Below are 13,862 nucleotides of genomic sequence, written 5' to 3'. Positions count from 1 at the left end.
CAGCCATGGAATGCAGCCCTGTGCTGTGTGTGTGGATCCCTGAGCTCCACTTGCTGTGCCTGTCAGTGCCATCACTGTCAAAGAGTAGGAACCAAGCCCAAGTTTGCTTTTCATGTTTCCTTATTGCTGGCTGGGGAAACCCCAGCAACACCTGAAGGCAGAGGGAGGGAGGGGTAGCACTGCATGACGTGTCCCGCAGTGTGCAGCTGAACTAAGGGCCATAGGGCAGCGCTGCAGGGCAGGAGGCCCCAATTCTGGTTCCGAAACGATCCCTGGGGGCTTTCAATGCTGCACTGAGCTCAGCAACAGCCGGGTCGGCGGGGCATGGAGGTGAGATGGGGGCGTGGGGTTGGTTATAGGGGATCCTATAGAGAGAGATATGGGGTCAGTGTGCTCTGGGGTGGGATATGGGGTCGGTGCTGGGTCTGTCGGTACCGGGACACACAGAGCAGGTGCCGGGTGTGGGGCTGGGACTCGCAGGGTGGGCTGGCACTGCGTGCGACGGTACCAGGAAGCGCCGGACGGGCGGAGGTACCGGGTGGAGGTATCGGGGCACGGGGCAGCGCTGGGGCCGGTACCGGGGGCTGCGCTCAGTGCCGGGTCTGTCGGTATCACGAAGCTGGGGCCGGCTCTCATTGCGGTGGGCTCACGGCCGGCACACTCAGCCCGGTGCCGCTGTCGGGGCGGTCCCGGCAGTGCCTCCCAGTTCTGCCTCCCAGCTCCGCCCCCCCCGGCTCCGTTCCCCCATCGCAGCGCGGTGCTCCCGGCTCGGCCCGGCCGCGATGCGGGACCCGACGGCGGCAGCGGGGGGTGGGCGGCCGCGTGTCCATCGCCGGCCCCGCGGGGGATCCCGGCGTCGTGAGTGGGGCCGGGCGGGGCGGGGCGCGCTCCTCCCACAGCGCCGAGCACGGGATCGGGGGCGGAACGGGGACGGGAACCGGGTGTGGGGGGTGGGGAGGGAGCTGGGCATGGAGGGGTCCGGGATTGGGGGGGGTTAAAGGGGTCTGAGGCGTGGGAGGACTCGGGGGGGCGCTGAGCATGGGGTGTGTAGGGACACATCGACGTGTCGCAGTGCGGGTTGGTACCGGGGGGTCCCCAGCCGCGATCCCCCCCCGCTGAGCCCGCTGTGTGTGCAGGGTGCGCGCCCCAAACCTCCCCGTGACCACGGCGCCCCGCAGCCCCAGCTCCGCGGGATAAAGATGCTGGTGAGTCCCGCGGGGATGGACGGGGCGAACCTGCGGGGCTGAGCTCCCCGGTACCGGTACATCCCACGCGTTCACGAGCCCAGCACAGCCCCGGTTCTCCGCTTCCAGGTCCGCGTGTTCCTCGCGCTGCTGTTCGCGGCCGCTCTGTCCGTGCTCTACGTGCTGCTGTGCCGCGATACCGCGGGGCTCAGGGTCGGCTCCTCGTACACCGCCCCCGCAGCGCTCAGCCTGCCGGGCTACAGCCGCGTCCCCGACGGGCAGGTCGGTCCGTGGGGCGGCCCCGTCCTTCCCCCGCTGCTCGGCCGCCCCATTCCCGGTGCTGACGGCTCGTGTCCCCGCAGCCGCTGCGCAGAGCTCCGTGCCGCCGCTGCGCCGTCGTGTCCAGCTCGGGGCAGATGCTGGGATCGCACCTGGGCCGGGAGATCGACGGGCAGGAGTGTGTGCTGCGCATGAACCACGCTCCCACCGCCGGATTCGAGGACGACGTGGGCACACGAAGCACCGTCCGCGTCGTGTCGCACACCAGCGTCCCGCTGCTGCTCAGGAACCAGCCCTACTTCTTCCAGCAATCCCGAGACACCATCTACGTCATCTGGGGTCCCAGCAAGAAGATGAACCGAGACAAGGGCGGCCCGACCTACCGAGCGCTGCTGAGGGTGATGGAGAGGTACCCGCAGCTGCAGCTCTATACACTGACAGAGGAGAAGATGGCGTATTGCGACGACGTCTTCCAGAATGAGACGGGGAAGAACAGGTACCGTGACCCTCTGGGTGCCCCCATCGCTCCGCTTCCATCCGCCTTCCTGTCCCCATCCCAGTGCTGTGCCCTGCAGGATGAAATCCGGCTCCTTCCTGAGCACGGGCTGGTTCACCATGATCCTGGCCATGGAGCTGTGTGAGCACATCTGTGTCTTCGGCATGGTCAGCGACAGCTACTGCAGGTGAGGGGCTGGGGGTGGTGGTGGGGGGCTGAAGGGGAAGCCTAACCCTGCTCAGCCCCCACTGTGCCGACAGGGAGAAGAACCATTCGAGTGTGCCTTACCACTACTTTGAGAAGGGGCGGCTGGACGAGTGCAGGATGTACCTGGTGCACGAGAGGGCCCCCCGCGCCGGGCACCGCTTCATCACCGAGAAAGCCATCTTCTCCCGCTGGGCCAAGAGGAAGGACATCATCTTCACCCACCCGTCGTGGGCAGGGGGGTAGGAGAGACAGCAGTGAGCTTGGAAGCCCCTCGATCTGCCCAGTACTGGGGGGGGTCTGCAGCCGCTGGGGGGGCAGCAGCGGGGACCCTGCTCCATTGGAGTGTATGGGAGAGGGCTGGATCCACCCAGCCCCCCCAGCTGCAGGCCCTGAGCTGGCTTGGACCCGTGCAGGATGGATGTTTAACATGGGACTCATCCCGGGATGGACAGCGATGCTCTGGCACTTGGTGCCACTTATGGGGCACGTGGAGCGGGGCCGGGACCCCCTGTCCCACAGCCCCCGTGTGCCCCCTGCCCGCAGCCCGGGGCTGCCAAACCACAAGTGCCCTTGGATTCAAACCAAAGCCGACTTGCCCATTAAAAGCGTTTGTAAGTCCACGCTGTGCCCGCAGCAGAGATGTGTGGGGCCGGGTCTATAAATGGGGTGGGGATGTGACGGACGGGGTCAGAGCACGGAGCTGCCCTGTGCCCAGGGATGGGTGATGAGGAGCAGCGAGGCCGTGGGGCAGCAAATCTATGGGGCAGAGAAACTCGTGTTGGTTTCCAGGGCAGGTTTCCCCGTGTCCCCCCCCCTCAGTCCCCGAGCTGAGCGCATCCCCCGGCGCTGCGCCGTACCCCGGCAGTGTCACACACGCACCCACCCACCCACGCTCCCCGTTCAGCCCAATCCGGGTCCGTCCCGTCGGGGCGGGCGGCGTTAGGACCGGACCCCCGAGCGCCCCCGCCCCCGGCACAGCGCGGCCCCGCGGGCACCGGGAACGCGCAGCAGCGGCGGCGGCGCAGTGCGGAGCGGAACGGAACGGAACGGAACGGAACGGAGCGGAGATCGGGTCCGTCTGTGCGGGTGGGGATGAGCGGCGGGGGCGGCTCTGAGTGTGCGGGGAACGGACCGACACCGCCCAGCCGGGATGCGGCTGCGCCCGGCCTGACACGGCCGGACAGAGCGGGGGGCGTCCGTGGGGCTGCGTGCGGGGGACGGGGGGGTGGTATAGGGGGGATGTATCACGAGTAGCGGCGGGTTTGGATCGTGGGTGCCGGGGTCGCATCCCCGGTAGTGGAGGGTTTGCATCATCCCTGGTTGCACAGCGGATGAGTCCCAGGGCTGGGGGAGGATTTGAGGGAGCTGGGGAGGGGGGGGTCTGAGCGCTCGGCGAGGGTAGATCGGCACGTGGGGGCCGTACCGAGGGGCTGCAGCCGGGTTTGCTGTGCCGGGGATGCAGGCTGGGCTCGGCGCTTCCCCAGCACAGCGCGATGTGACCCCGGGGCGCCGCCATGGCCCTGCTGCCAACCGGAGGGGCCCGGAAACAACGCACAGCCCGGGGGGAGCGCGGCGAGGAGGAGGTGGAGGTGGAGGAGACCCCCCGGCACCGCTCAGCACCCGCCGCAGATGAGTGCCCACACCCAGGTAAGGGACCGCACGGCAGGACCGCAGTGACCAGCGGGGTCCTGGGCCTGACACCCCCCCTTCCCCCTACTCCCCATGTCCCCACTTCTGCCCACTCAGCCCCGTGACGGGACGGAGCTCCCAGCGCTGTTCCTTCTCTCCTGGGACTCCTGGCACCAAGAATCCCGGCCATGCCCCAGCCGTGCTGGCACCTTCCCAGCCCCAAAGCCTTTCGGGGCCCCCTGGAGGGTTACGTCGTGCTGGCTGCTGTGTAATTTTCCATCTTGGCTCCTCCCAAGACAATCAGATTTCATCTTGTTTTTAATTTCTAATTGCTACGACTACGACCCAGCAGGAGTGGCAATGACTCACCGAGAAGGACTTCAAAATGTTCATGGGGGTGGGGAGAAGTGAGGATAAGTGGGTCCCTTTGCTGGGCAAATACCCATGGGAGCACCCAAACAGCCCGGGGCCAGGTTAATAGGATCGAGCCGGGAGATCCCGATCTGCTCAGGGCACCGGGATCAGCCCGGTGCGGTTTTGGGGACGGGATCTTAGTGCTTTTGGGGTGACTGTGTGCCTCGCAGGTGCTCGCAGGACATCGGCGACCACTCGGCACTGAGGGCAGCGTGGAGACATGAGCGGCAGCGCGGTGAGTGCAGCCCCTTAAAGCCATTCGGGAGGGCCGAGCTGGGGGCGGCCGTGCCAGCGCCAGGGATCCTCTGGCAGCAGCTCAGCGCTCACGCAGTAAAAGCGTTTTCCTCCTCCTCCTCTTTCCTTAAAGCCCTGCGGCCATGCAAGCAGCGCCGCTACAGGGAGAGCTGGAGCTGCGTGTGGCTGGGCAGGGAAAGACAGGGATGTCCCCATCTCCATCTCCATCCCCATCCCCATCCCCATCCCCATCTCCATCCCCATCTCCATCCCCATCCCCATCTCCATCCCCATCTCCATCCCCATCCCCATCTCCATCCCCATCCCCATCCCCATCCCCATCCCCATCCCCATCCCCATCCCCATCTCCATCTCCGTCCCCATCCTTTCCCACCCCATTCTCACCCCTATCCCATCTCCCAATGGCCACCAAAGGGAGAGTGAGTTGGTGATCTCCATCCCAAACCATTTGGGGAAGGGTCCTGACACTGTCCCCCCCCACCTGCAGAGCCAGCGTGCCGCCGTCTTCGTGCTCCTCTTCGCCCTGCTCATGCTGCTGATCATCTACAGCTCCAGCAGCGGGACCGAGGTGTTCCCCTACAGTGCACTGCGGAGCAGAGCCCGGCGGCCCCCCAACCTGCGGCACTGGAGGGTGAGCAGCGGATACCTGCCTGTCTCCGGGAACAAGGTGGGTGCAGGATGTGGGTATGGAGATGGGATGTCCCCGTGGGTGGGATGCTGAAAGCCCCTTGGTTTGGGCTCCCCTTGGTGTGGGCTCCCCTTGGTGTGGGCTCCCCTTGGTTTGGGCTCCACTTGGTTTGGACTCATTGTGTCCATCGCCTCAGACCCTGTCTGCCCACTGCCACCAATGCGCCATCGTCACCAGCTCCAGCCACCTCCTGGGCACCCACCTGGGCGCTGAGATCGACCAAACCGAGTGCACCATCCGCATGAACGACGCTCCCACCACCGGCTACGAGGCCGATGTGGGCAACAAAACCACCTTCCGCGTGGTGGCCCACTCCAGCATCTACCGCGTCCTCAAGAGGCCCCAAGAGTTCGTCAATAAGACCCCGGAGACCATCCTCATCTTCTGGGGGCCGCCGGCCAAGATGCAGAAGGGGCTGTTGAAGATCATCCAACGCGTCGGCGCATCCTTCCCCAACATGACGGCCTACGTGGTCTCCCCGCACCGCATGAAGCAGTTTGATGAGCTCTTTCGAGGGGAGACAGGGAAGGACAGGTACCGGGAGCTCCTCATCCCCTCCTTGTGGTCTGTGGGTTGAGGACCACGAGGGTCACCTCATTGCTGTGCCCTAGAGAGAAGTCGCGCTCGTGGTTGAGCACGGGTTGGTTCACCATGGGGATTGCGGTGGAGCTGTGCGACGCCGTCCACGTCTACGGCATGGTGCCCCCCAACTACTGCAGGTAAGGGCCTCCCCAGCCCCAAATCCCAACCCCAGGACTCAGCATGGGGCTCAGCCCGTGGTCTGCTTGTAGCCAGCGCCCGCAGCCCCGCCGCATGGCCTACCACTACTACGAGCCCAAGGGCCCTGATGAGTGCACCACGTACATCCACAACGAGCGCAGCCGCCGCGGGAACCACCACCGCTTCATCACCGAGAAACGTGTCTTCGCCAGCTGGGCCGCCCCCTACAACATCACCTTCTCTCACCCCACCTGGCCGTAGGGGGGCTGTGCTGAGCAGGGAGCCCTGGGGATGGGGTCCCTTTGATTTGGGGTCCCTTTGATTCAGGGTCACATTGGGATGGGATCCCCTTGCCTTGGGGTTCCATTGGGATGAGGTTTGGGGTCCCCTGGGGATGAGATCTCTGTGGGATGAGGTCCCCTTGGCTTGGGGTCCCATTGGGATGAGGTCCCATTGGTTTGGGGTCCCCTTAGTTTTTAGTTCAGGGATTCCTTGGCTTGGGGTCTCTGTGGGATGGAGTCCCCTTGGTTTGGGATCCCATTGCTTCAGAGTCCCCTCAGTTTGGGGTCTGATACAGCCATTGGGGCCACATGCCCCCACTGTGCCCGTGGGTCTGCACAGCTGTGACACTGTGGGTTTGGGGGTGCATCCCTTCCTGCAGGACACGAGACCCTGCACAGTCCCAGCTCAGAACCACCCGGGCTGCATTGCAGCCCATCACCCTGAGAGCACACAGTGGGTGGAGGTGCAGGGTCCCCTTTGGCTGCCATGGGGGTCACGTTGTTTTTGTGGCACCATTTCAGCCCCCACCCCCCAACTGCCCCCCAGCACAAACCCCAACATTTTCAGTGTCACCACCCCCAGAGCAGGGACCTCAAGAACCACCCCAATGAGAACCAGGGGGACGACACTGCCAACGTGGTGCCAGGAGGGGGAGGTGGGTTAAGGGGGGGGCCAATACCACACAGCACTGCCGGAACCTTTTGTAACCTGGCCATGGGATTTGGGGGATTTTTTCCCTCCTGGTCCCGGTGTTTGGATTTCCTCCATGAGCCACATGATGCTCGTTACTCATCAGCCCCTCGTGAACGTTTGGATGCTGAGCCCCCAGCGGGTGGCAGCCCCGTGCCTCAGTTTCCCCCGTTGGCCGTGGCATTGGGGGGGGGTCCATCCCGGTGGGGTCACATCGTGGGGGGTGTCTCAGCACCGTGTTTTGTATCGATTTGTACAGGAATAAACCTCGCTGCAGTCTGTTGCCTTGGACCGTGCCTGCAGGAAATATCTCTGGGGTCCTGGGGGGGGTAAAGGGACCCCGTAGGACCCCCCCCCCATCCCGCATTGGGGCCGGTTGTGGGGTGTAGGACCCTCCCAGCTCCACCCCTCACCCACGGGCTCCTCCCGTTGCGGGGGCGCGGTACCGGGGGGTTGCGGGGGGGCTGCGGGCAGGCGGCATTGAACACCCCCCCCCCCCTCAACACCCCCCCTCTCTGCCCGCTCCCGGCATGCGCCGCGCCGCCAGCATTATATATATCTAGCGGTACGGCACGAGCTGCCGCCCAGCAGCAGCCGCCCCCCCTCGTCTTATTCCGCACCGCCCCCCGCAGGTCAGTGCCGCCCCCCCCCCTTAACCCCCCTCCATCCCCGCTGTTGCTTTGCACCGCGGTTCGTGTCCCATCCCCCCCCCCCCATATCCCCCGTGGGTCCCCCCACGCGGTGACCTTGGGGAGGGCATTCCGGCATCCAACGCTCGGGTCCCCCCCGCTGCCCCCCGCCCGGTCCGGACCTTCTGATCGGGGCGGGGAAGCGCTCGGTCCGCCCCCCCCCAAGTGCGGTGGGGATGGGGGGGGATGTGAGCATCGCTGCGGGGGAGCGGGACCCGGGGGGGGCGAGAAGCGAGAAGAGAGGTGGGGGGTATTGCAGGGTGCTGTGCTATTATTGCTGGGTGCTGTGCTATTATTGCTGGGGGGTGCTGTGCTATTATTGCTGGGGGGTGCTGTGCTATTGCTGGGGGGTGCTGTGCTATTATTGCCGGGGGTGCTGTGCTATTGCTGGGGGGTGCTGTGCTATTATTGCCGGGGGTGCTGTGCTATTGCTGGGGGGTGCTGTGCTATTGCTGGGGGGTGCTGTGCTATTGCTGGGTGCTGGGGGCTGTGCAGCCCTTGGGGATGGAGTCCCTATATGGGAGATGGGTGCGGGCAGAGCGTGTTGTTGGAGCACCCTGGGGTGCATCACAGCGTGGGCTTTGCTGGGCAGCACCACGCTGGGTCAGGCCATGAGCCCACCAAGGGCTGCCACCAGATGCACTTGGTGCCCCCCACACCAGGGACCCTCCAGGTTGTGCCCTTCCTATGGGGTGATGCTGAGCAGCGCAGGCGGGACGTGACCCGGTGCAGATTTCATTCCGTCCATACTTAGCCTCTGCCCTTTGCTGGCTGTAACACGACCTGACTGATGGCCACGGCCCCTTCAGCCCCGGTCCGGCCGGTTTGGGGACAGCGGGGTGACGCGTTGTGGCTGAGCAGGTGGGGAGCTGCGGGGCTGGGTGCGGGCAGGAGGCATGGCAGATCCCATGGCCCAACCCACAGCGAGGAACTGGAGGGGCTGTGGGGTGCAGCGACCCCACCTTGAGCACCAAGAACAGGCTGAGCCCTTACAAAGCATCCCCTGCAGCAGATGGGGAGCTGGAGGGATGTAGGATCCTGCCTGCATCCCTCAGTGTCCTGCTGCCATGCGTCACCCTGAGCCAATTTCCGTCTGCCAGGCAGCACCCCGGGCATGGGGATGTGGTCAGGGCAGGGCAGGGTGCTGCTGTTGTCACCATGAATCACCCGGCAGTGCCGGCATTGGGAGGGTGGCTGCCAGCAGTGAGGTAGGAGGTGGCCGCAGGACGTGAGGTCCCAGCTCCTGGAGCCATGGAATTCAGGCAGCACGGCGCCTTTCTTGTATCTTTTAGGGATGTTCTCTATTTTAGGGCCAAGTGCTGCTAGCAGGGGGGAAGCCCTGCCCTCCAGCGTGGCCCTAGAGCTCAGTTTGAGACCTGCACCATCCCATTGTGGATGCAAAGGGAGAGTTGTTGTCCTGGCAACATCCCCAGGCCTCAGTGCAGGGTACCTCTGTGTCCCTGCCGTGCTGCTCACTCTGCTCTGCTTCCCTTACAGCCTGACGTGCTCCTCCACCCAGACAACAGCAGCATGTCAACAGGTGAGTGCTTTGCATCTGTGCTTCCTGCATCCCTTCCCACCCTTCCCCTTGCACCTGCTCCCTTGATCACCTTTGGCATCCATCCTCTCCAACTCCTATTGCCTCCATCCCTTTTATCTCATTGTATATACTCACTTTTTCATCCTTGTGTCCATCTGCATCCCTTCTGCATTTGTCCTCTCTGTCCCTCTTGCATCTGAACCCTTGGTCCCCCTTGTGTCCATCCCGTGTCCATCTGTTCCTCTTGTATCTAATCCCTCAGTTCCCTTTGCATCCATGCATCTGTCTCCCCATCCTCTATGTTGTCCAGTTGTGTCCATCACTCACCCCTCGACATGTCCATCCCTTTTCTCCCCCTTACATCTGATCTCTCAGCCCTGTGTGCCTGCCTCCCATGTCCTCTTTGTATCTGTCACCTCTGTCCCTCTTTCATCTGATCCTTATGTCCCCTTTTGTGTCTGTCTCATGTTCTCTTTCCATCTATCCCCTCTGTTTCCCTTGTATCCAAGTCCTGAATCTCTCATCCATCTTCACTGTCCCCCCCTTGTGTCCATCTTCTATGTTCTCCAGTAGTGTCCATTCCCTCTGTCTCCCCCTCGTGTCCATTCCATGTCCTTTTTCCATGCCCTCCCTTATGTCCACTCCCTGTCCCACCATTACCTCTGTCCCATTTCTCCCCCTTATTTCCCTCCAGCCCCCACATACCCCATGTCTTCTGCCCCCCCCCACCAGCCTCTTGGCTCCATCCCAGCCCGGTGCTCAGCGGCTGCTGGAGGAGCTGTAATTTCAGAAGGCTGAGATCCGGAGATGGGCAGCACAGCCCCGACGTGGCTCATATTATTTTTAGCTCCCTCCCTCTGCCCTGTCACACCCCAGTCCCCATCCCCCACTGGAGGGGGGATCATGCAGAGAAACCCCCCCCATCCTCTGGGCTGAAATGCTCCGAGTGGATGAGGCTGTGCCATTTCTGGGGACAGTCAGACCCTATGAGTTGTGCCGTGCTGCACCAAGCAGGACTAAGAGCTGGCTATGGGGATGGATGTGACCATCCCTTCTGGTTCCCATCCCTCAGTGGGGCTGGGGACAATGACTGTCTCCAGGGTGCAGTAGAGTTCCAAGCCCACAGCTCAGTCCCATGTCTGCCAAGGCACCATGGGGTCTCAGTGCTCCTGCATGTCCAGATTTGATGTCCTGGACTGTCCAGGTGACAGGGCTGAGAGCTTCCTACTCTGCTCTCCCTGGGGTTGGGGTTGGTCCCCATCACCCTTCATTCAGTCCTGCCAATGGGGACAGTTTGCTTCCAGGTGTAACTTCCAGCTCTTAGATGTATTGTTTTGTTTTCTTTTCTCTCTATCAGAAAAACTGAAGCACCACAAGATCATCTTTGTGGTGGGTAAGTGGTGGCCGGTGTGGGGTGTGCTGGGGCCAGCAGGGTCTAACAAAGCTTGGGGTGCCAGCACCCAATGTGATGTGATGGCAAACCCCTGGGGGTGATGTTATGGCTGCTTAATGGGGTGGTGATGTCCAGGTTGCCATCATGAGAGTGATGTCTGGGATACTGGTCATGGTGCCTCCAGTGCCATCAGGGCAATGATGTCCAGGTGCCAGTGGCTCATCAGCCACACCAGCAGCCCAACAGCTCTCTCCATCCATCCTCTCATCTCATCAGGCTTTGCTGGGTCTGGGCTGCCTCTCCTCCTACCCCCACTAGATGGGGCTTGGGACATGATGGTCGGCCATGGTGTGACTTGCAGGTGGCCCCGGCTCAGGGAAGGGGACGCAGTGTGAGAAGATTGTGCACAAATATGGGTACACTCACCTCTCCACCGGGGACCTGCTCCGGGCAGAGGTCAGCTCAGGCTCAGAGCGGGGCAAGAAGCTGAAAGCCATCATGGAGAAGGGCGAGCTGGTGCCCCTGGTGAGTTTGTGGCCATGAACACAGGGTGATGTGGGGACACCATGGTGATACAGCAGCAGGAATGGGGCACATTGTCCCACATCACCCTGACAGCTGTATGCTCCGTCTGCAGGACACGGTGCTGGACATGCTGCGGGACGCCATGTTGGCCAAGGCAGACAGCTCCAAGGGTTTCCTCATTGATGGATACCCTCGGGAGGTGAAGCAGGGAGAGGAGTTCGAAAAGAAGGTTAGAGCTGTTCCCTTAGTGAGTGCCGTGCCATGTTGTGCTGTGCCACCCTACACGGTGCTGGCACCATGGCCATGCTGGGTGTCACACCTGGAGGAGCCATGGGGACCCCCAGACCCACACGGTGACAGCTGTGTCCCCGCAGATTGGCCCCCCCACGCTGCTGCTCTACGTGGATGCGGGGAAGGAGACGATGGTGAAGCGGCTGCTGAAGAGGGGAGAGACCAGTGGGAGGGTGGACGACAACGAGGAGACCATCAAGAAGCGCCTGGAGACCTACTACAAGGCTACAGAGCCAGTCATCGCCTTCTACAAGGACCGGGGCATCGTCCGCCAGGTGAGCGGGGCACGGGGAGGAGGGAAGCAATATGATAAGATGGCCCAGCTGCCAACTCCCCCCCCATAAACACTGCTGAGGGATGCAGCGCCCCATCACTGTCCCCACAGCTGAATGCCGAGGGCAGCGTGGATGAGGTTTTCCAGCAGGTCTGCTCCTACCTCGACAAGCTGTGACGCCCCCCAACCCTGCGGCTCCCCCCGCACGCGCGGGGCAGAGACAGCGGAAGTGGCCTTATCCTGTTTTCGTGGACAGAGCCGCGCGAAGGAAATTTCAAGGACATTGTGTTTGGCTCTTTCCCGTCTCTCCCCAGTAAAGTTCACTGTAATGAGCCCAGACTTTATCTTTTTCTTCTGTCGCAGGAAATGAGTTTTTCTTTCCAGAGATTTTTGTTTCTAGCCCCCCCCCCCCCTCCCACCCCTTCTCAGCCAGCCCCTCTCTGAAGCTGATTAAGGGCAGGAAGCGGGTGTTTATCCCGGCTGCGATGCTTTGGGCCGGGGGATGCTGGAGGAAGGGAGGGAGCATCCCGGCTGCTCGCCCCTGGGGCTGCGTCCTGGCCCCGTCCCACTCCCCCCAACCCCGTCCCCCCCATCCCCATCCCATTCCTGTGCTCTACTTCTGCATCCCCAGGGCAGCATCCCACCCCATCCCTCCTTATCCCATCACATGGGGATTTCTGCCACTTCCACCATTTTCTTGCTGCTTTTGTCCCTCGGGGTATTTTGGGATACCCTCATCCTTCTTCTTTCATCTCCATAGGATGGGGATTTCCATCACCTCCTCGCTGTTTTTGCCCATTGAGGTGCATGGCCGTGCTGCTGGGTGCCCCCCTTTCCAAGCACACACGGTCAGCAATGTGACTGCTGTGCCTGTGGGCTGGATGTCACATAGGGCAGAGGGATGCTACAGGGGGCTGAACATCTCAGAGATGTTCTGCAGAGCTGTAGATGTGGGATGCTGGCATTGGGGATGTAGAACTGGGGGCTCCCCAGTCCCAGAGCTGTCTGCAGTGTGCCTGGATGCATTGCAGCCCCTTGGTGTTAGACTGGGTGCGGGCAGCAGGCGACAGAGCTGCTGGCTTTGAGGCTGCCATAAATCAGGCACAGAGCGGGCAGCATCTCAGGGGGCAAGGCAGGTCACCAGGATGGTGTGGAGGAAGGAAATGTGCTGCTGGGGGGGGGGACAAAAATTCCCCTAGAAAAATTCCTAAAGGGAAAAAAAAACAACAATTTCAAGCTCACCAGGCTCGGACGTCAGCCGGGTGCCCGGGGGTGAAGCAACCACGAGCAGCAGCGGGGCTGTGTCGCCGTGGGGAGGCGGCGGGCAGGAAGGATGCGGCCATCCGGCCGGGGCTGGGGCGATGCCAGCGCTGCGAGGCGCGTGTCGCTGGGGGCGAGGGGCCAGGAGGGGTGGGGGGCTGCGATTAAAGCCGGGTGGGGGATGGAGTGAGACCGTATCACTCGTGTTCTTATCCCTCTCGGGGTGTGAGGTGAGCCTGAATCAGTTTCTTTGTATGGTGAGCAGGGCTACGGATCTCTGATTGCACCCATGGGGTGCAGGGGATGCTCAGCTGTGCTGCCTGCTCCCGTCCCCGCGGTCCCCAGGAGATGGCAGTGCTCTGTCGTGGGAGATGGTGCTGCTCGCCCTGGGGGACAACAATCACCTCGGGGATGTGCTGCTGCTGGAGACGGGCCTTCCCTGCAGCTCCCTGTGCTGCTTCCTCCCCAGGGCCATGGAACGGGATGGAGCCCAGTGTGCATTCAGCAGGGATGGAGCACGGCTGCGGGAATGTCCCTGTGAGCGCCCTGCTGGTCTCTGGCTCCCACCTCAGTACTGCTGTGATACAGGACTATCCCCAAACCTGCCTGCAAGCAGGGACACTGTGGCAGTCCCCAGCTGTGGGTCAGAGGCATTGCCATGGGCCCCACACATCTGCCAGCAGCCCTAGACGTGGTGCCCAGAGCTGCTGGGGAGCACCATAACCACACATGGGCTGGGTGTCAGCACCATGGGGCAGCCCGTGTCACTCTTGCATTGAGGCATCTCCTGTCTTTAGTACACGGAGCAGCCCCCTCCCACTCCTAAGCCATGTAGGGTTATATTTGGGAGCAGGATGGTCCCAAACAGAGGCACGGACCCCCCTCACTTCACCCCAGCCCCCCCCACCGCCCGGCACGGCTCCAGCGCAGCGGACCGGCATTTCCTCCCGGCACGGAGCCGCGCCGCCCGCCGACCCTCCTCCTCCTCCTCCTCCTCCTCCTCCTCCTGCCGAAGGGAGTCGGTTTCCTGCCGCCGCCGCCCGCTC

The 13,862-nt window shown here is 62.9% G+C and overlaps 3 protein-coding genes across 13 annotated transcripts; all 3 read left to right on the top strand.

The window, feature by feature from the left end:
- The first annotated feature begins 190 nt into the window (after positions 1–190).
- ST6GALNAC4 (ST6 N-acetylgalactosaminide alpha-2,6-sialyltransferase 4) lies at positions 191–2,786 on the top strand. Of its 4 annotated transcripts, none has more exons than XM_015879097.3 (6): positions 191–330; positions 1,137–1,205; positions 1,314–1,466; positions 1,547–1,959; positions 2,039–2,146; positions 2,220–2,786. In XM_015879097.3, the coding sequence occupies exons 1-6, from the start codon at positions 325–327 to the stop codon at positions 2,407–2,409; spliced, it is 939 nt and encodes a 312-aa protein (XP_015734583.1). In that variant the 5' UTR covers positions 191–324; the 3' UTR covers positions 2,410–2,786. The 4 variants fall into 4 exon arrangements, with proteins under 4 accessions (XP_015734583.1, XP_015734582.1, XP_085377601.1 ...); XM_015879096.3 differs by having other exon boundaries at positions 2,202–2,786; XM_085521476.1 differs by lacking the exon at positions 191–330 and adding an exon at positions 729–858.
- Positions 2,787–3,192: 406 nt separating this feature from the next.
- On the top strand, positions 3,193–7,135 carry ST6GALNAC6 (ST6 N-acetylgalactosaminide alpha-2,6-sialyltransferase 6). 5 transcript variants are annotated; one of them, XM_085521478.1, is made up of 7 exons: positions 3,193–3,238; positions 3,651–3,813; positions 4,380–4,444; positions 4,952–5,131; positions 5,289–5,686; positions 5,764–5,871; positions 5,944–7,135. In XM_085521478.1, the coding sequence occupies exons 3-7, from the start codon at positions 4,430–4,432 to the stop codon at positions 6,131–6,133; spliced, it is 891 nt and encodes a 296-aa protein (XP_085377604.1). In that variant the 5' UTR covers positions 3,193–3,238; positions 3,651–3,813; positions 4,380–4,429; the 3' UTR covers positions 6,134–7,135. The 5 variants fall into 5 exon arrangements, with proteins under 5 accessions (XP_085377604.1, XP_015734586.2, XP_085377603.1 ...); XM_015879100.3 differs by having other exon boundaries at positions 3,629–3,813; XM_085521477.1 differs by having other exon boundaries at positions 3,193–3,252.
- Positions 7,136–7,395: 260 nt separating this feature from the next.
- Positions 7,396–11,888, top strand: AK1 (adenylate kinase 1). 4 transcript variants are annotated; one of them, XM_015879382.2, is made up of 7 exons: positions 7,396–7,476; positions 9,031–9,073; positions 10,431–10,466; positions 10,828–10,991; positions 11,104–11,220; positions 11,366–11,557; positions 11,668–11,888. In XM_015879382.2, exons 2-7 carry the CDS (start codon positions 9,064–9,066, stop codon positions 11,731–11,733), a joined length of 585 nt encoding a protein of 194 aa, XP_015734868.1. In that variant the 5' UTR covers positions 7,396–7,476; positions 9,031–9,063; the 3' UTR covers positions 11,734–11,888. The 4 variants fall into 4 exon arrangements, with proteins under 4 accessions (XP_015734868.1, XP_085377605.1, XP_015734869.1 ...); XM_085521479.1 differs by lacking the exon at positions 7,396–7,476 and adding an exon at positions 7,638–7,776; XM_015879383.3 differs by lacking the exon at positions 7,396–7,476 and adding an exon at positions 8,196–8,394.
- Positions 11,889–13,862: the final 1,974 nt, after the last annotated feature.

The sequence above is a fragment of the Coturnix japonica genome, chromosome 21 (genome assembly GCF_054131305.1).
Source record: "Coturnix japonica strain WE chromosome 21, WE-NBRP24, whole genome shotgun sequence".
Taxonomy (NCBI): domain Eukaryota; kingdom Metazoa; phylum Chordata; class Aves; order Galliformes; family Phasianidae; genus Coturnix; species Coturnix japonica.
This window is presented reverse-complemented; position numbering and strand designations above follow the sequence as displayed.